Raw genomic sequence first — 27207 nt, forward strand, 5'->3', positions numbered from 1 at the left:
GAGAGTTCAAGTAGTAGAATACCAGCTTTGTGCAAAAATGCCAAGCAAGAATGCAATCCTGGAGTATCAGCCCACTACTAGAACAACAACAACCACAAAAAACACAAATATATGTGGTCGTGTTTACACAAACATTTTTATAAACAATGGATTAATATGTTATTGTATCTCAAGGGATCCATGATCCTTTGGGGTTAGGACATTTACTCTAAGGCCGCTTGTGCCCAGGTAAGGAGTTTGACTTTGCCCTGAAAGTTCTGGAAGCCAATAGCTTCAATTTTTTTTGTCCGTGGTGGGGCCTGAACTCAGCCTGGGGACTGCCCCTCAGTTCTACAGCTCAAGGATAACACTCTACCACTAAAGTCACAGCGCCACTTCTGGCTTTTTCTGCTTATGTGGTACTGAGGAATCGAACCCAGGGCCCTTATGCATGCAAGGCAAGCACTCTACCACTGAGCCACCTTCCCAGCCCTCAATTTTTTTTTGGACTGGGGATGCAACTTGGTACCCCATGCATGCTAATCATGAGCTCTGCCATGGAGCCATACCTCCAGCCTGCACTATTGCATTTTAAGAAGTGAAACCATCAAAGCCCAACTTGTGCTTTTTGCCAGTGAGAACTTCCTGTACCTTTGCCACTGCTCAGCCGCTGCTCTTTGCCATGGTCCTGGTTGAATAGGAAAATGCAAAACCTAAATGCCAAGTAGACCCAACATTGTATCCTACCTCCAACTTGTTCCAACTCTAAACTTCATTTTCTCATTGTGAAAAGCTGTGACATTTGAACAAGCCCCTGATGGTCTAAAGATTCAATAACACTTTTTTTTTTTTTAAGTACCTAGTGTATGGTACTGACATCGCCATTTGGTAATGTTAGTTCCTCTCTTGGCTTGCTGCCTGGTGGCTTCTTGTCTGAGGTCTCCCTGTTGCCTTACAGATGGTTCTTGGTAGTCCCTAAGAGCTCTGTATCACAATCACTTTCACTTTTTTTGGGGGGAGGGATACCTAGGTTTGAACTCGGCCTGGCCCTTAGTGACTCTCTAACCACTTGAGTCACACTATCAGCCCAGCTTTTTGCTGGTTAATTGGAGATGGAGTCTTGAGGACTTTTCTGCTCTAGCTGGCTTCAAACTGCAATCCTCCAGATCTCAGCTTCCTTAGTGGCTAGGACTACAGGTGTGAATCAACCGTGCTTGACCACTTTTACTTAACGTGGCATTCAACCATTATGTCAGTAATGAATAATACCACAGTTAAAGGAGTGTCACCCTCCCCCACTCCCGTTTACAGATAAGGAAACTGGGGTTAAGGGAGGCTGAGCTATTCACCTGGTGTCAGGAAGGAAGCAGCACCAGGTCTTGTGAAATAATAAAGACATAATGACAACAATTAGCACTTATGCTGACGGGGCCCAGTGTGGTACCCAGTATTCGGCCTGGATCATAACCCCTAATTCCCACAGGCAGGTGGGTATATTCTCTTGTTATCCCAAATTACAGAGCAGGAAGACGGAAGCTCAGAAAGATTAAACTGCCCAAGGCAGCCCAGGCTAGTGGGTCTCTCAAAGTCTCAAAGCCAACTTCACAATGTGAAAGTTAAACACACTCAGACCAACTCAAGAAAACACGCCTTTCCAAACTACACTGAGCAAAACCTCCACCCAAGCCTGCCCAGCATCCCGGGCAGCTTCAAACTCAATCATTCTTTGTTTTGACGAAGGATGCGGAGGGCACGGCCTGACTTCTGGAAGGGAATAACAAGAGGGCAGGGGTGGGGCTGGAAGGAGGTTGAGGGTGGAAATTGAGGCGCTGGGGCGTGTGCGTTAGCCAGAGTATCTGGGGACCAGCAGGCGGGTCACGTGCGTGTGAAACTCGACCTAGGGGGAGGGGAAGCGACGGGAGCCCCCGCCCCCACCTCGGGGCGGCCGCGTGTGTAAATACAACTATCAGCTCCGCAGATCTGTTCCTCTGTGGGTGCCTGGCTTCGCGGCACCGGGGCGCCTGGCGGAGTTCCCAGCGCCGACGCTTCTCCCCAGGGGTGTGTGTGGGGGCTGGGGTCCCCGAAGAGGCGAGCTCACCGGGGTGTCCTGCCCAAGTTCCGCGGCACCCGGAGGAGACCCCCCACGTGGGTGCGGCTCAGGGCTGGGCCTGCGGGGATCCCGGGCGCCCGCCGTGCGCCCCGACTGCGCACTCCCGGGGGCATCCGCGGCTGTCCCAGGCGCCTGCGTCCCCCACCCTACCACCCCAGGTGAGCAGAGGGGGACTGTGGTGGCGGGTGGGGGGTGGAGGAACGGGGGTTCCCCCACCTGCGATCCGCCGAGGGCCACCAGGCTGGCTCCCCAAGAAGTGTGGGCGACTGAGCCCGTGGAACCCTCGTGCGGCACTTTGTTCCAAGTACCGGGGCGCGTTCCACCCCACCCCTTCTCTCTGTTCTCCGACTGGCCTCCTGTCCCGTCCCTTCCTCGGTTTACCCAGACAGTTGTCAGCGTCGGAACGAATCTCTCAGGAGCCCCGATTTTACAGACCAAGCTATTGAGACACCCCCCACCCTGCCTCCACCCCTCCCCAAGAGAAGCGATCGGCGCTTCCTTCCCCTGGATCTTAAGTCTTTCTCCCTTGTCCTTCGAGGTGTCTCCACTTTCCAGGGTCGCAGCCCGGGTGTCACTCTCGGGGGTCCCCCCTGGGGGGAGGCGGGGAAAGGACGAGCTCCCCTCCTTCCTTCGCCTGTCTTTCCACCCTCCCTCGCCCCCCCCCCTCCCGCCGCCGCTGCCGCTGCCCTTATGAAGTCAGCAATCACCGGACTTCCTGCCCGAGCCGGAGCCCCTCTGGGGCGCCGAGGGGGCCCAGCGGTGTCCAAGGCGCGCGGCGCGGTGCGGGGCGCCATGCGGGGCGCGCGGGGGGAGGGGGGCGCCTCCGGGCCCGCCCTGGGTCTCCCTCCACGTGGCAGCTGTTGGATTGGCCCTAGAGCGACTGTAGGGACTCGGGTCTCCTGGTGCGGCCGGGGGTGGAGGAGGACGACGACAGGAAAGGGGGGGGGGCAGAGTGTCGGGGAATTAGTCTCTAGACTTCTTTTTTCTCTCCTGCCTACTCCTGGGGTCGGGTTTGGGGCGGGGGGAGCGTGGAGTGGAGTGGAGGAGGGTCTTTTTCTTGGTACCGGAGGCTGACATGGGCTAGTCAGAGAACGATCTGCCCCTTTTTGTGGGTCTTTGGGGACTCGGGGAAGTTGGGGGTTTGGTTCCTTGGGAGCGGGTTCTGGCGCGCCCCAGCGCCCGGCCGCGCGCCAGGAAGCGGCTGCGCGTCCACAGGACTTCTCCTTGTTTCTGATAGTGGCCAGGCGGGAGCCCAGCGCGCCATGCGCCCCTGGCACTGCCCGAGCGCGCCGGGCCAGCTCGAATGCCAGCCACTAGGAAGCCCCCCAGAGCTCCCTGGGACCTCCGTGAAGGGCTTGGGTGGAGGGGTGGGCCCGAGGGGGTCTCAGGAAGCGACATGATGCAGTACACTTCCCCAGGGCCCATGGGAGGCCCCTCCCTCAGCGCCCTGTTCCTCTGCAGTGTCTCGGCCAGCATGGCCCCCACGCTGAAGCAGGCCTATGGCAGGCGCTGGTGGATGGCCTGCAGCGCTGTCCTGGAGAATCTCTTCTTCTCGGCTGTGCTCCTGGGCTGGGGCTCCCTGTTGATCATGCTCAAGAAGGAGGGCTTCTATTCCAGCTTGTGCCCAGGTATGCCCAAGAAGGTCGAAGGTCGGCACGGGGTGGGAGGGGGGAGGAGGAGCAAGGGAGGAGGGGACTGGAGAAAGGACCAATGGTCAGCTGGATAGAAGTAGGAGATGCTCAAGATATAGGAGCATTTAGACCCCTGGGAGTTGGAGAAGAGGTCATTTCTTTAAAGGTCACCAGGAGAATTGGTAGAATAGGTGAGCCCACTCTGTTACGATTACCGAATTCAGTGGTCACTGAATTGTCCTACAGGGGATCCAGATCCTGAGATTGATGGCCAGAGTTTCAGGACTTTAGACTGACAGACTTCAGTTTAAAGAGGGAGGTAGCCAGGTAATGCTAGCTACTCAGGAGGCTGAGATCTGAGGCTCACAGTTTGAAGCCATGGCCCAAGCAGGAAAGTCTGTGAGACTCTTCAATTAACCACCAAAAAGGCAGAAGTAGAGCTGTGGTTGTAGAAAAAAAAAATGCTAGACTTGAGTGGAAAAAAGAAAAAGAAGCTAAGGGGCAGCAGCAAATGTCTGAGTTCAAGTTCTAGTATCAGGAAGAAAGGAAAGAAAGAAAGAAAGAAAGGAAAGAAAGAAAGAAAGAAAGAAAAGAGAAAGAAAGGAAGGAAGGAAGGAAGCAAGCTGCTGACCCCTTGACTTTTGTTTTTTAACTTCCAAGACTGTAAGAAAATACATGCCTATTGTAGCCAACAAAACAAGACAAAAAAAGTGGGAGGTACACTAAGAAGCAGAGATGTACCCAGCTGCTGGACGGGGCCTATTCTCTCCATCCCGGCCCAGCCCCCTCCCCTCGCTATGCTAGGCTAATGCTCTGCCACTGAGCCATGTGGAAGCGCCGGTGGGATTTCTTGCTTGGGTCACTGTAAGGACAAAATAGAAGTGGAGCCCCATCAAGCATTGTGTGAATGAGAACGATCTACCCTCCCTCCACCTCAGCTCCCCTCCCCCCCCCCCCCCCCCCCCCCCCCCCGGTTTTCAAGTCACCCTTCTCTCCAAGTCCTGTTCAGCCTGATTTCCTCTTGGATAGGGATTGTGGAGACTGTGTAGTTTCTCACCTTATAAGAGTGGCCCCAAACCAGGAGTAGGTCATCTACATTCCTTGGTAGCAAGAGTGACAGCCAGAGTTTGTCTGTAGCCACCCAGGTAGAGGGGTTTTCCTTTCTCTTCTGATGTCCAGAGCTTGGTGGCTGTGTTTGTTTTCTGGAAAGGAGAGGACATGTGAGAAGCTCAGCTAAGGGGCTTGGTAGAGCGCTTCTCCTCCCTCTATGTTGGAATTCCATCTCAACTGATGGATGGACACTGTAGCACCCACCTGTTATCCCAGCTGTGTGTGTGGGAGGGGGAGGAGCTCCAGCCAGGAGCAGTGACATGCACCTGTCATGGCCAGTGATTTGGGGAAGCACAAATAGGAGGATCAAGGCTCAGGCCAGCTAGGAATAAAGTGAAACTCAACTTGGAAAATAATCAAGGCAGAAAAGGGGCTGGAGGCATAGCCCAAGGGGTAGAGTACCTGCCTAGAGAGCTCAAGGCCCTGAGTTCAATCCCAGGGCCAAGAGAACAAAATGAAACAGCAACAACAAAAGAATGTGGTACGTCAGTTATCTGGTCTGTAGAAAGGGAGCAAAAGTATCTGTTCCGTGACACTCAACAGACTTCTCCCTCTCAGAGAGAGGCTGGCTGGGGAAGGACCTACCTGCCCAGGGACAAGATCATCATGGTTCTTTGAGGGTTAGGATCTCTGTTCTGAGCAGTAGTTGCCCCCACTTGGGGCCTGCCCCACCCTTGTCAGGGTTATGGAAGGAAGCAACAGGTGGTACTGAGATAGCAATATACCAGCGCTTCCTGGCTTCAGTAACAGAGCTAGGGGCCCGAGCAGGGGAGTTGGTTTCTGGCCAAGGAAGAAAGGGTGGATTTGTTGAGGAGGAGGCTAGGAGGACTCAGTGCCAGTCACTAGAGACCCCCATGAAGCCCCAGTGCTCTCTGAGTGTCTCCTAGGGACTGGAGAGGATTTTCCCTTTTCTACCTGATGGCTTTGATGCCCGCCAGTGCCCAGGTGGTAGTTTCTTCCCACCTTCTCCCTCTGGAAGTAGTGGTATTTTTTGAAGACAATTTTGCTAACGATTGACTTCACCCAGCTGATGAAGTCTGGCAAATTCACACACTCTAGTAACCACCACCATCATAGACAGTATTTAAAATATTTCTATCATTCCCAGAACGCCTGCTTCCTTTTTAAGAGCCCATCTATCTACCTGTGTTTTGTTGTTGTTGTTGTTCTTTTTGTGCTGGAACTGGGGTTTTCACTTGCCTCTTGCTTGCCTTTTTTGCGCATGGCTGGTGCTCTACCATTTGAGCCACAGTTCTACTTTCAGCTTTTTGCTGGTTAATTGGAGTCTCATGGACTTTCCTGCCTGGGCTGGCTTTGAACCTTGATCTTCCCGTCTCAGCCTCCTGCGTAGCTAGGATTACAGGTGTGAGCCCTCTACTTCTTTGCTTTTTATAGCTGATGAGTAGGCCACTGTATGGCTCTGCTGAATTCAGTTGCTGGGCAATTGGATGGTTTCATGTTTTGGCTGTGGTGACTAATGCTTCTATGAACACTCTCCTACACGTTGTGTGTGTGGACATGATTTTCTTTTCCTTAGGTCCGCCTCTAGGTTTGGTATTGCTAGGCCATGAAGGTCATGTGACCATTTGGAGTTGCTGCCAGACTTTTCCAAAATGGCTGCATTGTTTTCCGTTCCCCCCAAGCAGTAGATGAGGCTCCCAGTTTCTCCCCACCCTCTCCCACAGGCCAACGTTTGTCACTGCTTCTCTTTGTGATGACAGCCATCCTAGTGGATGTCAAATAATATCTTTGGGTTTTTTGTTTTGTTTTGTTTTTCCTCATGGCCAGTGGCACTGAATGTGTTTTCCAGCATTTATTGGCCATTAGTATATCGCTTGAGAACTGTCTCTTTAGAGCCTTTGCTCATTTTTGAGTTATTTGTCTGATTATTACTAATTAATTAACTTTCAGTGCTGGAGATTGGACCCAGGGCTTTACACAGGAGAAGAATACACTCAACTTGACCACTAACTCTAGCCCCGAAGCTCTGCCTTTTTATTACTGAGTTGCAAGAATTCTTTATGCTCTTGGATAAAAGGCCCTTATCTGATGGGGCACCACAGCTCACAGGAGCCTTGTTATTCAGAATTTAGGCAGGGAAGTTCAGTGGATCACATGCTATATATACTTCTCAAGTATCTCAAGGATCAGTTATGTTCATTTGCTAGTTAGCTCTTTAGTTCTATTTGGATCTAGTTGCTAGCTGGATCTTTAGTTCTCACTGCAAATATGTGGTAGAGGTATTATTATAACCTCATCTTATAGAAGAGAAACCTGAAGCTCAGAGATTCTAAGTAATTTACCCATTACCCAGTTAATAAAGAGCAGAATGAGGGCTGGTCTGGGCTGATCTGGGGATGTAACCCAGAGATAAGACAAGTGTGAGGCCCTCGGTTCTGTCCTCTGTACTGGAGTGAGGATTCCACTTCCATCCTACTCACTGTCCCTGAGCTTCTTTTGCTCAAGGCGAGTGCTCTACCACTTGAGCCAGCAGCTCTACGTCTAGCTTTTGGGAAGTGTATTGGAAATAAGAGTCTCTTGGAGTTTCCTGCCCAAGCTGGCTTTGAACTGCGATCCTCAGATCTCAGCCTTATGAGTAGGTAGGATTATAGGTGCCTGGTGCTTCTGCTAGGCTTCATGCGAGTGCCTGGATGTTTTGACCCCCAACATCAGATGTTTTGAGTCCTTGCGGGGAACCCAGCCATCAGAAGACACAAGCTACATCTCAGCCCTAAATATTTCCATGTCAGCTGCAGGAAAGTGAAGCTACAGGCCAGGAAGTGAACACTGCCAAGGAGACTCAGAATGGGGCTGATTTGAGATTGCTCAGGTGCACACGTGGCAGTGCTCAGAGCCAGCTCTCAGGAGTGTGTGTGTGTGTGCGCACACGTGTGTGTGTGTGTGTGTGTGTGTGTGCGCGCGTGCATTTCAGCAGTGCAGCAAATGCAGTCAGGATCTAACCAGAAGTGCACACTTAACCAGGATTCACAATTCTACAACCAGGATTCACAATTCTACCAAGGCTGTGGCCAGAGTCTATTATTTTAAAGTGTAATATCCTTGAAATCTTGGATTTAATGTTTTTGTTTTTGTTTTTGGTTGGTTGTGGGCCTGAGCACTATCCCTCAGCTCTTCAGCTCAAGGCTAGTGCTCTATCACTTGAGCTACAGCATCACTTCTGGTTTTCTGGTAGTTAATTGGAGATTAGAGTCTGCCCAGGCTGGCTTTGAACCATGATCCTCAGATCTCAGCCTCCTGAGTAGCTAGGATTACAGGTATGAGCCTCAAATTGAGGTTCTCTAGATCTCTGCCTCTCCAGTAGCTGGGATAACAGAGGTACATCAGCACAGATGGCCTTTCGTGTGTGTTTCTAAAAATAACGGATACCTATAAACTCCAGAAACCATTCCACACACCAGGTAAATTCATCTTGCCTGTTGTATATACCACTCACCTGCTTTTCCCAAGCGCAAACTCTCACTAACTTCCTGAATACACACTTTCCATCATGCCTCGCTTGTCTGAAAGAGGAGATTTGGATTCCAGACTCACAACGTGGATACAGGTCTAAGAGGTAGATCTTGGTTCAGAAATCTGACTTCATCCACCCAGAATGAGACTTCAGGAACGAGCTCAGATTTCTTAAACTCACAAGAGGCCGATGGATAAAAGAGGAGCTGTGGGGTTCGTTGGCCTTGCCTGGTTAGCCATGTGGCTGGAGAGGCTGCATTAGCAGCGGGGCACAAGTCCTAACCAAGACCAGCACACAGTAGGAAGCTTATCCACTGTCTTGTGCAGGGGAGGGGAAGCCTTGGGGTCAGGGAGGTCCTGTGGTAAGTCTGCCTCTAAGAGGCTGGGACTGAGCGGCTTTGCATCTGGGAGCCTTGTCTGTGATAGGGAGCCTTGGAAAATGTTCTTAGGTTGTCGGAAGACAATCCTGGTGTAGTTGGGCGATGTTAGCTCACACTTGTAACCCTAGCTTCCCAGGATGCTGCAATCTGAAGATTGAGGTTTGAAGTCAGCCTGAGCAAACAAATCCAAGAGACTCTGATCTACAGTTCACCAACAAAAAGCCAGAGGTAGAGATATGGCTCAAGTGATCGAGTGCCAGCCTTGAACAAGAAAAATCAAGCAAAAGCACAAAATCCTGAGGTCAAGCCCCAATACTGATAACAAAAAAAAAAAAAAAAAAAAAAAAAGCAAAACCAGGTACATAGTAGGTGTTGATTGCAAGTTAGAGGGCTGTTGTAGGAAATTTTGGAGCAGTGACAATATCTAACTCAGGGGCTGCAAATTCTAGTGGCCGCTCAGGTTAAGCAAATGACAGTAAGTGAATAAAGAAAGGCAGGTGTACGATGACAGAGTCCATGAACTGAAAGACAAAGGGACAGTGTGACTTTGAGGAGGCTGGCCAGGTGAGGGGGAAGCCTCCATTCCGTTCTAGTTATGACTAGATCTACCTTTTTCTTTTTTCTTTTCTTGGTGGTGCTGAGGTTTGAACTCAGGGCTTCCTTGTACTTCCTAGGTAGGTGCTCTATGACCTGGGCCACTCTGCCAGCTCTTTTTGTGTCGTTTTTTTTGAGGTAGGGCCTCCCAACTCTGGTCTTCCTATTTACACTTCCATGTGTTATTGGGGTAACAGGTGTGTGAACCACCTCACTCAGCCATTGGTTGAGATGGAGTCTCATGAGCTTTTTTTTTTCCCCCTTTCAAATCAAAAGCCTTGAACTTTCATCCTTCAATATCTACCTCCCAAATAGCTAGGTGTGAGCCATTGTGTCTGGCTCATCTTTCAACTTTTTTTTGTTGGTGGTGGTGGTCATGGGCCTGAACTCTGGGCCTCTGTTGCTCAGCTCTTCAGTCAAGGCTAGCGCTCTATCCCTTGAGCCACAGTGCCACTTTCAGCTTTGTTCTGCTTATGGGGTGCTGAGGAATTGAACCCAGGACCTCATGCTTGCAAGGCAAGCACTGTACCACTGAGCCACCTTCCCAGTCCTCTTTCAACATTTGAATAAACCAGAAATCTGGATTTTTTTTTTTGGTAATGTCCTAACTCCTGATTTTAAAATGGCACCTAAATTACAGTTTCTAACACTCCAAGAGCCAACCCTGTTAGCCAAGCAGAACATGAATTATTATCCTCCCATTTCTTATTTTACCATTTGTGCCATATTGTAGATGTCCAGGAAATGGGTGTCCCTGGTGGAGGAATGAACAATGATCATAAAGATTGCTCAATTAGAGGGCTAGTGTGAACCCCAAAAGCTGTGTGGTCTAACCCCCTAACCACTTCCTCCCAGGTGCCCAACCCTTTCCCCAGCCTCCCGGGTAGCTGGCACCTGTCCCTTCCCTGGGTGGCCTGCACTCATCATCTGACAGGTCTTCATGTTCTTTCTGGTGTTAACACACAGATCCAATTACCTAGCATGCATGCCTGCCTGCCCTTTGGTTTCCTGAGGTTATCTGAAGTCAGGGGTCATTGACATCTTTCTTCCCAGCACGCAGGCACTAAGGCATCTCCTTCTGTTTGTTCTCTTCTTTGTAGCACCTAGCAATTTAAGTCAGCCTCCAGGCTGGGCACTGATGGCTCATGCCTGTAATCCTAACTACTTAGGAGTCTGAGCTCTGAGGATTCCAAATTCAAGCCAGCTTGGGCAGACCAATCTGAGAGACTTTTATCTCTAATTAACCAGCAAAAAAAAAAGAAGTGCCAGAAGTGGAAGTATGGCTCAAATAGTAGAGCACTAGCCCTGAGGGAGAAAGCCAAGTGAGTCCAAGGCCCTGAGTTCAAGTCTCAGTACTGGCACACACACATACAAATGAACAATATCAACATCCCTTTGTGTCCTGTCATCTCCTGTAAGCCGTGGAGAGCTGAGAGCTCCCTGTCTTACTGTGGAATCGGCAGCCTCCAGAGTCTCTGCTCTTCTGCCCATTTGCCAGTGATATCAGGAGAACGTGTGAAGTGTTCTGTTTGCTGTCTCCAGTGAGGCCACTTCCTAAGCCTGTGGCTTAGGCCTTCAGTCCCTGATTGTATTTATCAGATAGTTTGGCTCTGAGGCTCAAAGCCAAGAAGTTCTGGTCCAGAGTTTTAGTTATTGAGGCTGGAGTGGGAATGGCTTTGCGCCGCCTGTCTCCCCAGGTGTGTCCTGTTTGCCCTAGTCACAAATTGGGGGCAGGGGCAGCTGCCTCATGACTCAGAATGCACTGGGTTCTACATTGCCAGTCCTTCTGCTGGTTTGCTGCAAATCCAGGTCGCAGGGCACCTAGAAGAGGAAATCTCCGACCTTCTGAAAGGTCCGGAAGGCAGAGCCTCGGTTTCATAATCTGGAGGATGGGGTACTTTATCAGTTTAGCTGGCTCACAGGGCTGTTGTGAGTTAATACAGGGACTATTTAGAACTGCCTGGAACGTAATGACACGGTCATTAAATACTAACTAGTATTATTTAGCAGAATGTTGCTTGTTGGGAAAACTACCTTTGCCTTTGAAGTGAAATCTTGTTACCATTCGCTGATTTTTGCTATTTATTCGTTTATTTTTTGGTGCTGCTCCTGGGCACTGTCCCTGAGCTCTTTAGCTCAAGGCTAGTGCTTGACCACTTGAGCCACAGCGCCACTTCTGTGTGTGTGTGTGTGTGTGTGTGTGTGTGTGTGTGCGCGCGCGTGCGCGTGCGTGTGTGTAGTTCTGAGGAATTGAACCCAGGGCTTCATGTATGCTAGGCAAGGTCTCTACCACCAGGCCCTTCTCTCTTGTCTTCAGTCTCCCTTCCCCTTTTGCAGCTGAAAACACAACCAACAGCACCCAGGAGGAGCAGCACCAGTGGCCAAGCTGCCGCCAGCAGGATGAGATGCTCAACGTGGGCTTTACCATCGGCTCCTTCCTGCTCAGCGCCACCACCCTGCCCCTGGGCATCCTCATGGACCGCTTTGGCCCCCGGCCCCTTCGACTGGTGGGCAGGTGAGGTGACTGTGCCAGTGTGAGCAGAGGACTGGGGGGGGGGGCTGCGGGGAGAGGAGGCTCACAGGTCAAGCCTGTCCCCCTTCCACTCGCCCCCCTGCCTTGTATCCCCACAGTGCCTGCTTCGCAACATCCTGTACCCTCATAGCCTTGGCTTCTTGGGACCCTCAAGGTGAGCGAGCTAACTGGCTTCTTGTGGCTCCACAGGGTGTGTGTGGGGGGGGCAAGCTATTTCCCACTAGTTCCTGCCCTGGACCACTTAGAGCTCCCTCACCTGCCCTTCTCTCCCACTTTCTAGTTCTGTCACCGTTGATATTCCTGGCGCTGTCTCTGAATGGGTTTGCTGGTATCTGCCTGACCTTCACTTCGCTCACTGTGAGTGTGGCAGTAGGGCCTGTGGGAGTAGGGTGGGGCTAGAGGTGAGTGTGTGTGTGTGTGTGTGTGTGTGTGTGTGTGTGTGTGTGTGTGTGAACTGCAGGTGGATGCTGAAGATGGGGGTGGGGCCTTGTGTCTATGTGGAGCACAGGGACTAGAGGACAAACAGCACTGTGTCTTCTCTCAACAAGGGCTCCCAGAAGAGAACCAGGAGCCCACCCTTGAGCAAGTAAACTAAGAAAGTGTGTCAGTGGTCATAAGTCCTGGGAAGAGATTTAAACTGGGTAATAGGATCGTGAGGGGGATGGAAGCAGCCCAAGACGTGTAGGCCTTTGGCACATTGTAGGAGGGATCGAGTCTGTCTGTCTGTCTGTGGGGAGGGGCGGGTGCTGTCCATGTGAGAGGACTCGGGTGGATGAGATGTATCTATGAAGCTGAACTAAACTATGTGAAGTTGCCGACCTTTGGCTGTGTTTGACGCACAAACTCGGTGTGTTCCCCTGGCTCGACCTGTTACAGTGCGTGAGTTGTGTATGTGTGTTTGTCTAAGCACGTGTGAGTGTGAGGATAAGACTAAAGGCTCAGAACAGTAAGTGGGGTGGGGGTGGGGGAAGGGAAAGTTTCTGCTGGCCTCCTCTGGTTGTTTATCTCAGATATAGCCAAACCGGGTGTTTGTTGGCTGAATTTCTCCTCACCCCAGCCAGACACCTTTAATTCCAGCTGGGGACATTTCACAACGCTCAAGGAAGCTAATCCTTTCCTACTAACCCACAGACCCTTCCTGCTATGCAATTTGGTTCAGGTCAATAAATCCCTTCTCCCTAGGGCTGAGGCCAGAGGCTTGACCTCAACCCTGCCCGGGCCAGCCAACAGGGAGGTCCACCCTGCATGCTCAGTGGGTGGCTCCTCCACTGCAATGCTAGCCAATGGAAATGCCGGAAGCCTGCCCCACCCCTCCTCAGTGCCACCCCCTCCAGGCCGGCTGGCCCCGCCCCCCAGACAAGATGTCCTCCTGAGTTGCCCACCAGCTGTTGAAGCCTGGTATTGCTCACACGCTCTCTCTGTCCATAGTTAGCTAGGCCGGCCTTGCCCTCTCTATGTACCTGGCTGAGCAGCGCCTTCGGACTCTTGGGGGGCAGGTGTCCCAGCCCTGGTACCCTCCCCTGTGTTCTTGGCAGTGTGCCTCACAGATAAAAGCATGCCAGCTCTGCCTGAGTAGGGGCAAACTTGGCCTCACGCCTTTCCTGGGTCCACTTCAGGGGAGAGGGGGAGGGGGAGAATATAATCAATTCCTTACTGATAGGATTTCTGGCCCTGTTTTGCACTGCAGAAATGTGATTTCTGCAACCTGGCTTGCTTCTGCCTATTTGGTCTCACCCTTACCTCCCATACCACCCCTTGATTTGTCCTGGCTCAGTAGAAACTGGGGGCTGGGGTGTTCGGAGCCACTGAGTGTTCACAGGCATTGGGTGCTACAGGGTCCAGCTACTGGCAGAGCCTCAGTAAGGCCTTGGTGACCAGAGCAGCATGAACTTGAGTCCATTTCTTTCCCTTGCAGCTGGAATCTTCTCATCTCTGAAACGAGTCCGAACATACTCATATTTCTTAACCCCTGCCTCATGAGGAATTGACGGGTATCACACGAGAACTAACAAACTTGGGGGTCAGCCCCAGGATTAAAGAGTGAACAAGGCTTCTCTTTGAAGGCATTTCTGGAAACCATGTAGGGGCTTGAAGTCCACTGCGAGTGTGTCACAGGGGGTCAGAATGCCGTTTCCCATGTTGGTTTTGCTTGGAAGCTTTTCTCCTGTATCTCCTAGGGCTATCCTTGGTTGGTGCCTGCCAGGTTGGAGTCTCCAAGCTTTCTCAGGCTCTGAGAAAGGGGAGATGTCAAGATGTGTCCTGCTCACACTCACCGGCTCTGCTTTCCTCCCTCAGCTGCCCAACATGTTTGGGAACTTGCGTTCTACCTTCATGGCCCTCATGATTGGTTCCTATGCCTCTTCTGCCATCACATTCCCAGGAATCAAGGTATGAGCTTCTTACGGGGTCACGGGGGGGGGGGGGGAGGGGGTCACCTGGGTTTTCCTTTTGCCTTGACATGAGAAGTGGGTGGGGCTGAGAGAGGGATGGGTTTTATGTCAAGTGACCTAGTTCCTGCCCATTAGAGAGAGGTCAATTCCTGCCCTTATAAAAGAAAGCCCTGGGCTGGGAAGGTGGCTCAGTGGTAGAGCGCTTGCCTTGCATGCATGAGGCCCTGGGTTCGATTCCCCAGCACCACATAAGCAAAAAGAAAAAAGCCGGAAGTGGCGCTGTGGTTCCAGTGGTAGAGTGCTAGCCTTGAGCTGAAGAGCTGAGGGACAGCGCCCAGGCCTAGAGTTCAAGCCCCACGACCGGACCCCCCCCCAAAAAAATAAAAGAAAAAAAAGAAAGCCCTGAAGCCTCATGGCATGGGAAGATGCTTTATGAGTCTGACTGAATCCACTTTCCTCCATTTGCCACCATCTGGATGCAGGCTTTCCTTCTCTCTGCTAGGCCAGACTGGGCATTCTCTTCTGGCCTTACCTGCTCTAATCTTTTCTTCCTCCAATCTGCACTCACAGAAGTTTCAGAATTATCTCAGATGGACCACTAGCTCACAGACTTGTTGAAGATCTTCATTTCCAGGCATTCCAGGTCCTTGACTCTGGGCCCCATGCAGGGTCTTATCTCCCTTCTAAGAGGCTGGGTGACTTGGTCTAAGGTCATACATTGAATCTATACCGGAATAGATCATGAACAGACCAGAGCTTGGCAGATGTGGGAACGCTCAGAGCAAGCTACAGGCCTATTTTTCCCTTTATCAGATGATATCATAGGAGATCTTTTAGCCTGGTGCTGGTGGCTCATGCCTTTAATCTTAGCTCCTGAAAGAGGCCAAGATCTGATGATTATGGTTCGAAGCCAGCCCAGGCAGAAAAGTCTGTGAGACTCTTTTCTCCAGTTAGCCAGCAAAAATCCAGAAGCAGAGCTGTGGCTCAAGTGGCAAAGTGCTAGCCTTGAATGAAAAAGATAAGGGAGAAGACCGTGGCCCTGAGTTCAAGTCCCAGTGCTGGCACACAATAAAAGCTCTCTTTTGACTTGAGTCATGACACATCACCCCTCAGACGCTAGCCTGGGCAGTTAATTTGTTAGACTCAAGGACACTTTTGTTCAGCTTTCTCAAAGGAGTTTGAGTATGCCTGCATAGGCTGAGGAGCCAGTTCCGAGCCCCACACTCTGGCGGGGTGTGGTTCTGTACAGCTCTGCCTTATTCCTAAGAAGGATAGAACCCCTAGATCCCAAGGTCAAAGAAGAGCAAGGTTTCTCCTAGCAGTGACTGGAGGTCTGAGCAGGGTCCTGACAAGAGGGCAGACATCAGCCAGCTGGGGTCACCCAGGCAGAGCGTGTTGGGGGCAGGGCAAGAGAACTGACATCGGTTCGTGAGCCTCTCCCGTCTGAGAGGTTCACACGCTTGCCCTGAAACCCAGTCTGTTCAGAACTTATTCTGCCTGGAGTTAAAAAGCTTTGTACACCTTACCCCTTCCTGGGAGTGCCTAAAAAAAAAAGATGAGAGAAGACTGCTTAGACTCAGCGTTGTCTTTCCTGCAGAATCCTATCAGCAAGGGGGACAGGTGAACCCAGAGCATTAATGTTCCTTTGTACAGCATGTGAAAATAAGCACCTATTAAAGGGTCTATGGACTCATAGTTCAAAGGTGTGCACCTTTTCGGGGTGATAGCTGAGATTTGCAAGCCATGGAGTGGGCACCCGGCACAGATTGTGGAGACCGTGCCACACTGTTTTAACATAGCCTGGTGGGAGAGGGAGGGGAGTGGTGGGCTTTCTGGGTCTTTCTGTGATGGCATCTAAGGCCTGGGCTCCCTCCCCCTTCCCCCCCAACCCCCCAGCTCATCTATGATGCCGGAGTGCCTTTCATGGTCATCATGTTCACTTGGTCTGGCCTGGCCTGCCTTATCTTTCTGAACTGCGCCCTCAACTGGCCCACAGAAGCTTTTCCAGCCCCGGAGGAAGTCGACTACACGTGAGTGCTGGGGCTGGGTGGGGGAGAGTGTTGGATGGGAATAGAGTCTGTGCTTCAGAGAGTGAGGCCAAAGGATGTAATGTTGAGACATGGATTCAGCTTTGGAATGGGACCTGGCCTTGGAGCTGAGCTGTGCACATCCTCGCAGAACTCCCAGCCCTGCTTTCTCATCTCTCTTCGGTGGGCCTGGTTCCCCGACCTGATCACAGGTGTTTCTGAATAATGAGCTGGCACGTAACAGGTGGTCAGGATATGGTGGCTATTATTGTCCTTGCTAGTTTGGGAGAGGGTGATCCATGTAGGAGGTACCTTGGCAAGAGCATTAGCTGCCATGTAGCCCCCAGAGGTAGGATGCAAAGGAACCAACCATGCTAACTTATGGTGCAACCTAAACCCCAATTCTTTAAAAAAAATTATTGTTATTATAAAGGTGATGTACAGAGGGATTGCAGTTACATAATTCAGGTAAAAGTATATTTCTTTTTGGACAGTGTCGTGCTTTCTCTTCATCCCAACCTTTCTTACCTCATTTCTGTGCAGCATGGCTGGGGCTGATGATCCTAGACCAAGCACAGAGGCTGGTGGTCGTACAGTTGACATTTATTGGGCACCTACTGTATGCCAGCACAATTTTCAAATAGCTGTATGATGTAGTGGTTAACTCAGTTCATGAAAAAAAGTATAGAGGGTTGAGTGTTGGTGGCTGATGCCTATAATCCTAGCTACTCAGACAGCTGAGATTGAAGCCAGTCTGGGCAGGAAAGTCCGTAAGACTCTGATCTCCAAATAACCACCAAACAGCCAGAAATGGTGCTGTATCTCAAAGTGGTAGAGCACTAGCCTTGAGCACAAAAGCTCAGGGACAGTGCCCAGGCCCTGAGTTCAAGCCCCAGGACTGGCACCAAAAAAAAAAAAAAGTTAAAAAAATAGTACAGAGAACAGTTACTTTCTGAAAGTCTTACCATTGAATCTGAGTGACACAGCATCGGAATTATTTTTGTTTATTGTTTTGATACTATCAGACTTACTCAGGGCTTTGTGCTTACTATACAGGTGTTCCACTACCTGAGCCATGCTGCCAGCCCCTTCTGCTTGACTTGTCAGATAATGTTTTGCCCTTCTTTCCCAGGCTGACCTAACCTGGACTGCAATCCTACTTTATGCTTCTTGTAGTTGGGGTGACAGATGAGGTGCCAGCTTGTTTTGTTGTTATTCAGATGGGGTCACTCAAGCCACAGCCTTCCTGATTTCCAACTCCGGAGTAGCCAGGCTTACAGGTGTAAACCACTGCCAGTCTCAATTCTTGAGGCTGGCTTTTTTTTTGCTGGTCCTGGGGCTGGAACTCTTGGTCTGGGTGCTGTCCTTGAGCTCTTTTGCTCACGGTTAGTGCTCTACTACTTTGACCACCGCTCCACTTCTGGTTTTTGAGTGGTTAATTGGAGTTTAGAGTCTCATGAGGACTTTTCTGCCCGGGCTGGCTTCGAACTGTGATCCTCAGATTTCAGCCTCCTGAGTAGCTAGGATTATATAGGCATGAGCCACAGGTGCCCAGGGATGTTGGCTTTTTAATGGGAACAGATCAAGTGAAACAACTTACCTGTCCTTCCATTTACTGGGTGCCTGTGTTCTTCTCCCCATCCTGAGGAGCTTATAGACCATGTCAATGTCCAGTAAAAAGATGTAGGATGACAGCTGAGAGGTTGGAGTTGGGTGTCCTCCTGGCTCATTGGCACATGATGTGACCTGACTACCGGCAGGAAGAAGATCAAGCTCATTGGCTTGGCCTTGGACCACAAGGTCACAGGAGACCGCTTCTATGCTCACGTGAACATTGTGGGTCAACGCCTGAGCCAGAAGGCCCCAAGCCTGGAAGAAGGGGCTGACACCTTCATCTCCTCCCAGGATGTTCGTAGCACCTCAGAACACCTTCCAGAGAGTGAGTATCTGGTCAAGGTTTCAGTCTGGGGGACCTAGGGCGGGTCCATTCTTACTCAGCTCAGTCCACACAATACTCCCATGTGCAATTGGAGCATAGCTACCACTTACTTGCAGATAGAGAAGTCAGTGTGCACACAACTCTGGAAAGTTCAAATTCAGGAATATTCTACAGGGCTCCTTCGGTAAAGGGTAGAAGAAGCTTCCATCATGGAGCAGGGTCGCTGGCCTGCAGGGCAAACTCCAAACCTGTTGCATCAGACACAAGCTAGTTCAGAGAACCTGTAGGCTGGGCCTTCCAACACCTGGCTGACCTTTGCCTGTGCTGGCTTCAGGACAGTCTGCGTCTACCTGCTAAACCACTTCTCACGGGACTGCTGAGCCCAGGACTGGTCAGCTTTCTGTGTGTTTGTTTGTTTGTTTTGCCAGTCCTAGTGCTTGAACTCAGGGCCTGGGCACTGTCCCTGAGCTTCTTGTTGCTCAAAGCTAGCATGCTACCACTTGAGCCACAGCGCCACGTCTGGCTTTTTCTGTGTACGTGGTACTAAGGAATGGAACCCAGGGCTTCATGCATGCGAGACAAGCAGTCTACCACTAAGCCACTTTCCTAGCTTCTTGATTGGCTTCTTGATCAGGGGAAGCCTCCCAGGCTTTTGAGTGAGAAGCTGGAGTTTGAGTCCTGCTTCTCAAGTATGCCTTTGTTCTCACCTTCCTCCACCCTTCTCCCCTCTCTCCTTATATTAGTACTAGGGCTTGAACTCAGAGCCTGGATGAGGTTCCTTAACTTTTTTTGCTCTACCACTTGAGCCACAGTTCCACTTCTGGCTTTTTTGCTTGTTAATTTAAGAGTATCAAAGACTTTCCTGCCTGGGCTGGCTATAGTTCCTCAGATCTCAGTCTCCTGAGTAGCTAGGATTACAGGTGTGAGCCACTGGTGCCTGGTAAACCCTCTTCCTTCTCTCTCCCTCCCTCCCTCCTTCTCTCCCCCTCACCACGTACTTTGTGCTGGTCCTGGGACTTGACCTCAGGGCCCAGGCACTGTCCCTGGACTTTTGTGCACTCTACCATTTGAGCCATAGCTCCACTTGGTAGTTAATTGGAGATCAGAGTCTCACGGGCTTTTCCAGGGCTAGCTTTGAACCATAATCTTCAAATCCTCAGCCTCCTGAGTTGCCAGGATTCCAGACATGAGCCATTGGGCCCTGGAAAACCTTCTTCATCTCTTAAACTAGATTAACAGCACTACTCAAAATTAAACTAGAGCTTATCATACATACCCAGTGGGGAGGTTCGTTGATATCATGGTCATGGAAGCTCCAGTCCAGCCTATCCCCACAGGAGCCCCAGTCAGGCCCACCTGCCGCTTCCAAGCCATGTGTGCACAGACCAGGTAGTCCTCTTTCTCAGCTCTAGTTCCCTCACCTTTAAAATGTGGTCAAGCCAGGTACTGGTGGCTCACACCTGTAATCCTAGCTACTCGGGAGGCTGAGGTCTAAGAATCACAGTTTGAAGCCAGCCCAGGCAGAAAAGGTCTCGTGAGACTCTTATCTCTCCAATTAACCACCAGAAAACAGGAAGTGGCCCTGTGGCTCCAAGTGGTAGAGCGCTAGCCTTGAACAAAAAAGCGCAGGGACAGTGCCCAGGCCCTGAGTTCAAGCTCCACCACCGATGGCAGGGGGGAAAAAAGAGGAACAAGAAGGCTTGGGGATTCAGTAGCACCTCTCCCCGCCTCCTACTGTCTCCCCAGAGTCTGTGCCCTTCCGCAAGAGCCTCTGTTCCCCTATTTTCCTGTGGAGCCTCCTCACCATGGGCATGACCCAGTTGCGGGTGATCTTCTATATGGCCGCCATGAACAAAATGTTGGAGTATCTCATCACAGGTGGCCAGCAGCCTGGTGAGTCTCTGCTGGGACCCTGGAGTGGGGGGGGGGGGTCCAAGCTGGCCACTTGGTTGCCCTCCCCTCACCATGTCTCTCCTTTGCCCACAGAGACCAATGAAATGAGACAAAAGGTGGCAGACACAGGTAGGGAGAAGGAAGCAGGGCCCTAGCCTATACCCATCATGTCACTGTTCATCCTTCAGGGGCTGGGCCCCCTCTGGTAGCCCCGATCGCATCTAAGAATGTGGGTCGCGGGGAGGTGATTTTGAAGCTCTCTGTCCCCTGCTGGAAGCGGGTGGCAGTGCCCACTGGTCTGCTAGCCCCCTGACCCCACTTCCCTTCCTGCCCAGTCGGGTTCTACTCCTCAGTCTTTGGGGCCATGCAGCTGTTGTGCCTGCTCACCTGCCCCCTCATCGGCTACATCATGGACTGGCGGATCAAGGACTGTGTGGATTCCCCAGCCGAGGGCGCTGCCCTTGGAGATGCCAGGTGACCCACACAGGGATGGATGGTGCTAGCAAGTGGTCAGATCCTTTCAGGCTTTCTGTACGTGGATACATAACATCTCATGTCATTGTCCTGAGAACCTTGGGGATAGAGGAACACCCTCCCCCCCACCTTGTATGACAGATGAGGAAATTGAAGCTGGAAGAAGCATGGCTTGTTTGCCAAGAAGCATAGCTGACGTTGCGCGTTGGCTGAGCCAACCTAAGTAGGAAACTTCTCTTTTGGGTGTCATTACTGGGGCTTGAACTCGGGGCCTTGCGCTGTTGGTTGGCTTTTTCACTCAAGGCTGGAGCTCTACCACTCAAGCCACACCTCCAGCTTCCCACAGCAGCTCTCTAGTGCAGATACACGATTGCCCTCTCTTGGCAGATGAGGAGGTTGAGACCCGGGGTTATAGAGTGAAGTGACTTGCCCAAGATCACATGGCAGGTTCCAGAATCCATGTCAAAGAGGATACACTCTAAAGCTTTCTTAAGGCAAGAGGGAGGAAGAATTGGTTTATTTATTTATTCATTTAGCCAGCCCTGGGGCTTGAATCCAGGGCCTGGGCCTCTTTGGGCTCAAGGTTTGCTAGTGCTCTACCGCTTAAGCCACTGTGCCACTTCCCGCTTTTTCCAAGTAGTTTATTGGAGATAAGAGTCTCACAGACTTTCCTGCCTGGGATAACTTGGAACCATGATCCTTAGTTGTCAGCCTCTTGAATAGCTAGGTTTATAGGCATGAACCACCAGCTCTCAGTGATAGAATTTTTTTTTTTTTTACTCTGCTGTGGGGTTTGAACTCAGGGTCTGAGCCTTGTCCCTGAGCTCTTTTGCTCAAGGCTAGCGCACTACTACTTGAGCCACAGATCCACTTCCAGTTTTCTGGTGGTTAATTGGAGATAAGAGTCTCATGGACAGTATTTACTGCCCAGACTGGCTTCAAACTGTGATCTTCAGATCTCAACCTCTTGAGTACGATTACAGGTGTGAGCCACCAGCATCTGGCTCTATTACATATTTTTTGCTGTGTAGCACATCACCCCATATTTCACCGACAGACATTTATCACGTGGTTGACAAGAGCTGGGGATGAGTTAGGTGTGGTGGTTCTCACTCAGGGTGTCTCGTAAGGGAGCCTCCTCTGAAGTACTGTCTGGGCTTGGAGATGGCTTCCAGTTCAGTGTGTGGAGCTGCGGACAGGGGATCCAGATCCCCACGTGCTCTCTCAGCCCACTCTCAAAATAGCAGCTGGCTTCTCTGAGAGCAAGCTACTCTTTGTTTTCCCTCTGTTTTCAATTTATTTATTTAATTTTATTGTAAAGATGCTGTTCAGAAGGGTTACAGTTACATGAGTAAGGCAAGGAGAGCTGATCGTAGGAGTAGCAAAATTTCATTTTTGTTATCTTCTATCAGTTCTTTAAGGTTGGTACTGAAGGAAGGGCCAAAGATCACTGGAGGTGTCTTATTGGCTGAAGGTCTCCGTTAGGTCTTGGACTCAGGCCTTTTGACTGCTTTGACTCCTGTGTGTATGTGTGTATGTGTGTGTGTGTGTGTGTGTGTGTGTGTGTGTGTGTGTGTGTGTGTGTGTGTGAGAGAGAGAGAGAGAGAGAGAGAGAGAGAGAGAGAGAGTCCAAACCATTCCCCATTGTCCTGAGAGGATGAGAGGTAGAGAAGGCATCTTGAGAATAGCCCAGTAGTTTCCTTCTCTGCCCTGTAGTGCCCCAGATTCCCTCCCTCCCCTCCCCCACCTCCCTTTACCCTCTGCTCCCCTTTGCCAGGGTCCATTCATCACGCTCATTTGTTTGGGATAGGTAAACAGACTGCCCTTACCCCAGCCTACTGCCCTCTCTCCTCCGCTGGCCTCAGAGCCAGATCGTGCCAGAAAGAGGAGCCTGCTGGGTAGTCAGGGGCCATGCCCTTCCTAGAATGGTATCTGCTTTCATTTTCATCCAGGCTTTCCCCATCCTTACTCCTCAAACTGTGTGTGTGTGTGTGTGTGTGTGTGTGTGTGTGTGTGTGTGTGTGGGTGTGTGTGTGTGGTGCTTCCGCTCTTGCAGTGTGAGTTCCTCCCACAGAGGACTGTGAATCTTGGAGAAATGGTTGTCCTGCACATTGGCACGAGTTGGGGCCAGACTGGGAATTAGGGAGGTGGAGGCAGTGGCCAGTGACTGCCTGTTCTCCTCAGGGATGGAGACCAGACCAAGTCGACCAGACCACGCTACAGCAAGATCCAAAAGTTAACCAATGCCATCAACGCCTTCACCCTGACCAACCTTTTGCTGGTGGGTTTTGGCATCACCTGCCTCATCAACAACTTACACCTCCAGGTACCTTCTCTTCCTCCCTGATCTCCCCCTCCCCCCACCCCCAATCCCTGGACTCCTCCAGGGCCTGCCTTCAGGAAGAAGCCTGGTTCTCTTCTACATCCGGGTTCTTCCAGGAAGTAACTGGGGTTGATTGGGTGGGTGGGTGGGTCAAGGTGGGACTAGGAACCAGTAGATGGTCCGGTGAGGCCCTTGTTCCTCTTTTGCCTGCCCACTCTTCCCTCCTTCCCTCTCTTTAATCTCTTCCTTCTCTTTGGTTTCAGTTGGTGACCTTTGTCCTGCACACCATGGTGCGAGGTTTCTTCCATTCGGCCTGTGGGGGCCTCTACGCTGCTGTGTGAGCCACTTAAGCTAAGCCAACCCTCCTGAGCGTTGTTACCCCCCTCCACCATCCCCTGAGCACAGCTGAAGGCACTGGAAGGTGCCCTGGGTAGTGTCCCTTAATGCATCCAGCCACCTTCCCTGGAGTGCTGACATCTTATTGCTGGTGGGGTCCTGGGGAGCTGGCTGCTCCCTCCCCTGCTCAAGAGCTCTTCTAACGATCTGGAGCTCCCTTGCCCCACAGGCCAGCCCGGAGCCACCGGGGTCTACTGCCTGTCCTGCCTCTCACAACAGCAGCTGTGCACCTCCCCGTACCTCCCTTCCCCCATGCTCTTTCCCACTTCCCACGGCCAGGCACTGTTGAGGGACTCCCCTTGCGTGGGTGAGAGATAATCAAGGCCATTACAGTGGCCGGGAGAAGAGGCAAACTACTGTCCAGGGCCTCCTCCCAGGCAGGCCTGGGTGGAGGGTATTCAGCCTCTGGCCTGGTTTAAATGCCATTGCTGGCCTGGCAGAGGGCACCTGCTCCGATTCTTTTCCTTCTCTGGCTTGCAGTAGCCTGGATCCACATGCGGTCCTGCTGACTCTGCAGACTCTGCACCTCTCTCAGCCCACCTCTCTCTCCTCCTGGACTTTGTTTCTCTGCAACCTGGCTTCAGGCTGTCCTTGTCTCTCCATGGGGTCATGACAGTGGCCACCAAATGGTCTTCTCAAGTCTGCCTTTGCCTCCCTGACTATTTCTTTCAATGCTGGGATCCAACCCCCAGCCTCATGCATGTCAGGCAAGCGCTCTACCACTGAGCTTCATCCCCAGCTCTGCCCTCAAGTCTCTTTTAAACATGGGCTGAGCTACCAGCCTTTTCACATTACTCAGTGGCTTCCCATCTTCTCTCACTGAGCAGACTCCAAAGACTTTATTACAGCTCCAAAGGCCCTGAAGATCTGGCTCCCAGGACCTTTCTGCTTGCTTCCTTACCCTCTCCTTTTCTCTTCCTTCCCTTGCTTTAAGCTGCAATAGCCACTTTTGGCACTGGAAACCCAAGCATGTTCTCTGCTCAGGGCCTTTGCACTTGCTGGTCTCTTTTTCCCCCTAGAATATTCTTCTGGATTCTCGAATACTACCAGTTTCACCTTCTCTAGGTCTTTCCCTAGCTGTCATCTTCTTGGTGAGACCTTTTCTGGCCAGTTTACCTATTCTTGTAATTCCTTTGATCCTTGTACCTCCTGCTTTGGTTTTCTCTTTAGCTCTAAGCCCTACCACTACGTATTTATCTTGCTTCTTGTCAGACCGCCACCTGTTCTTGACCAAATGCCAGCTCTGTGTGAGTGTGTGTGTGTGTGTGTGTGTGTGCGCGCGCGCACGCGTGTGCATGTGTGTTGGGACTTGTACTCAGGGCCTGAGCACTGTCCCTTAGCTTTTTATTTAAATCTGGAACTCTACTACTTGAGCCATACCTCCACTTTTAGCTTTTTGCTGGTTAATTGGAGATAAAAGTCTCATGGACTTTCCTGCTCAGGCTGGCTTTTGAACCATGAGCCTCCTGAGGAGCTAGGGTTCTAAGTGCTTGGCCAGATGTCACATCTACAAGGTGTCATTTCACTCATTGCTTTATCCCCAGTACCTCAAACACTGCCTGATACATAGAAAGCGAACACAGCCCAGTGGGGTTGGTGTTGTTCCCACAATTAATGAAGTGAGGCCCAGAGAAGTTGAGCTACATATTATTATCACACAGTGAGTGTGTCTCAGAACCCAGCTTGCTGGCCCCATAAGTTCAGGGTCTCAAGTTCAGGGATCCAAGAGCATATGGTAAACCTGAACTCTAAGCACCTGCCTGGCCAGTGCGGTCAGCGGGCAGGCTGGGGGGGGGAGGGACGGGTTCTGGGCCTGAGCGAATCACACATGTCCTTGACCTGAGCTCCCCTGTTTGGACAGGTTCCCATCCAATCATTTTGGGACGCTGACAGGCCTGCAGTCGCTCATCAGCGCTGTGTTTGCTCTGCTCCAGCAGCCACTCTTCATGGCCATGGTGGGGCCCTTGCGTGGAGAGCCCTTCTGGGTAAGAGTCTCGCTTGGTGTTGGGGGAACAGGAGCTACTTTCCTGGGTATAGTGGGAGGAGAGTCAGGGGGTCGGGGCTTGTATGTAATAGAACCCCTCACTCCCCTTATGCCAGCCAGGAGACACCTCTGAACTCCTTAATCTGAGGGTTCCCAAGATGGCTGTACCTCAGAAAACCCCTGGGCCTCTTGAGTAGCTAGGACTACAGGTTGGAGCCACTGTGAGTGTCCAGCGGGGTCTGTTTTTAAGGATACTGTGCACTGGTGCTGTCTTGATCCTCAAGTTTGGGTTCAAGAGCTCCTGACCTCCACATCTAGGGTGAAGGCACCCTCTCTCTCCCGCACTGCCAGAAGTTTCCTCTTCATGTAGCAGGGCTCCATTCCTCCCAAGGCAGTGCCATTATTATGGGAGGCTTTTCCTTGCATTGAGCTGTCGTCTGTCTCCCTGACATTGATCTTTCTACCCTGTGGGGCCTCCCACACCACAAGCCTCCCACAAGAACTATGATGAATTAACTGCTCGTGCTCACTGGACAGTTGATGTATGCCAAGCCTTCTGTGTATCTTAAAAAAACAAACAAGAAAGAAAACCAAAAAACTCAAAAGAACTTAATCTTTGCCACAGTAACCACAAGAAGGAGGCACTTAGTGTGCAGATTCATTACCCAGAGTCACACCGAGTCATGGAGAATGGAATGTGAACCAGTTGAGCCCCTGAGGGCCACTACCCTTGGGTCTCATTGGCTGTCTGTCCTTCAGGTCATTTGTCCATGCCTCAGCAGGCCCCCCTTGAATGGGAGCCCACTGGTTGGCATCTGCCAGACCTGCAAGTCCCATCTCAAAGGCAGCCTGCCCAGCCCGGACATGCACAAGATACCATCACCTTCCTTCTGTCCAACCGGAGAGTACCATGTAGTATGGGCACCAACTAGGTGCTGCTGTTTGCTAGACACCCCTCACCATCCCCCCCTCCACCCATCTTCCTATCTCAGCTGCTTTGCCAGGATGCTGGTGGAACATAATTGTGTCCACTGATGACTAGCTGTAGCCCAGGGCTGGAGCCACAGCCCATGTGGAGTCTTAGACTGTGTTGGAGTCTTAGACTCCGAGAGTCTCTTAGGAGAATAAGGACAAATCAGTGTCGGATTTTTTTTTTTTTTTTGACTTTGTTTCTCTTTCCTCATTCTGAAGGTCAACATGGGTCTCCTAGCACTCTCCTTTCTGGGATTCCTGCTACCTTCCTACCTCTTCTATTACCGCGCCCAGCTTCAGAGACACGTCACTGCCAACTGGCCCGGCCCACAGAAGGCTCTTAGTGTCCCCAAAGTGGCCGCATAAACTCTGGAGGCCAAGGGAGCTGGACGGCAAGCCACAAAGGGAATGCCCCGGAGGACTTTCTACCTGTGCGAGCCAAGCCAGGGGCCGTGCATTTATAAATACCGAGAGAAGTTCTATTTTTGTAAGGACCTGCAAAAACAAAACAAAACAAAAAAAAAGGGGAGGGAAAGAAAACTCTTCTGCCAAAGGACAGCCTCTGTGCTACCAGGAATGGGCCTTCTTTGGGTTGGAGCAAGCCAAGAGTTGGAGGCTGCCCATTCTCCAGAACTTTGTCTTAGGGACCGAGAACAGGCAGGCTTCCTTTTTTTTTTTTTCCTGGTGCTTCCCTAGGGCTCATGGGTCCTGAGGTTCCAGCTCTAAGGAGTGCTTTGTGTCCAAGCACGCATGCGTGTGACAACCTTCCCCTCAGAAGAAAAGGGCTGAGAGGCTGGCTGTGTCACAGATGGGGTAGAGACAGGGAAGGGATGAAGCCCCTTCCAGGGGCTGGAGGGCAGGTTCCCTCCCTCGCGCTGCTGCCTGCAGGTCTTAGAGGAAATAAAGAAGGAAAGTGAGAGTCTGGCTGGTGCGTTCTTATAACCTTGGGAGAGTGGAGACAGGGAGTGTCTTCCTGCCCCCTGTCCCGCCCCCTTCCCTCT

General features: G+C 51.3%; 1 protein-coding gene across 4 annotated transcripts; it reads left to right on the top strand.

Moving 5' to 3' along the window:
* Positions 1-1993: 1993 nt before the first annotated feature.
* On the top strand, positions 1994-27123 carry Slc43a1 (solute carrier family 43 member 1). 4 transcript variants are annotated; one of them, XM_070032307.1, is made up of 15 exons: positions 1994-2247; positions 3551-3717; positions 11613-11790; positions 11907-11962; positions 12089-12165; positions 14104-14196; positions 16095-16228; positions 17986-18164; positions 19911-20057; positions 20151-20186; positions 20393-20531; positions 22716-22857; positions 23118-23191; positions 25112-25235; positions 26426-27123. In XM_070032307.1, exons 2-15 carry the CDS (start codon positions 3564-3566, stop codon positions 26570-26572), a joined length of 1680 nt encoding a protein of 559 aa, XP_069888408.1. In that variant the 5' UTR covers positions 1994-2247; positions 3551-3563; the 3' UTR covers positions 26573-27123. The 4 variants fall into 4 exon arrangements, with proteins under 4 accessions (XP_069888408.1, XP_069888406.1, XP_069888407.1 ...); XM_070032305.1 differs by lacking the exon at positions 1994-2247 and adding an exon at positions 2806-2869; XM_070032306.1 differs by lacking the exon at positions 1994-2247 and adding an exon at positions 2975-2991.
* The last annotated feature ends 84 nt before the right edge of the window (positions 27124-27207 follow it).

This window comes from Dipodomys merriami, unplaced genomic scaffold (genome assembly GCF_024711535.1).
Source record: "Dipodomys merriami isolate MVZ:Mamm:240054 unplaced genomic scaffold, mDipMer1.0.p SCAF_21, whole genome shotgun sequence".
NCBI lineage: Eukaryota > Metazoa > Chordata > Mammalia > Rodentia > Heteromyidae > Dipodomys > Dipodomys merriami.

What these genes read in the sequence shown, in the direction of transcription:
- Slc43a1 (XM_070032304.1), top strand. Translation starts at nt 3,486, where the DNA reads ATGATGCAGTACACTTCCCCAGGGCCCATGGGAGGCCCCTCCCTCAGC. An exon ending in CCCCTTCGACTGGTGGGCAG is followed by an intron (nt 11,791 to 11,906) that starts GTGAGGTGACTG and finishes GTATCCCCACAG; the next exon opens with TGCCTGCTTCGCAACATCCT. An exon ending in CACAGGTGGCCAGCAGCCTG is followed by an intron (nt 20,058 to 20,150) that starts GTGAGTCTCTGC and finishes CTTTGCCCACAG; the next exon opens with AGACCAATGAAATGAGACAA.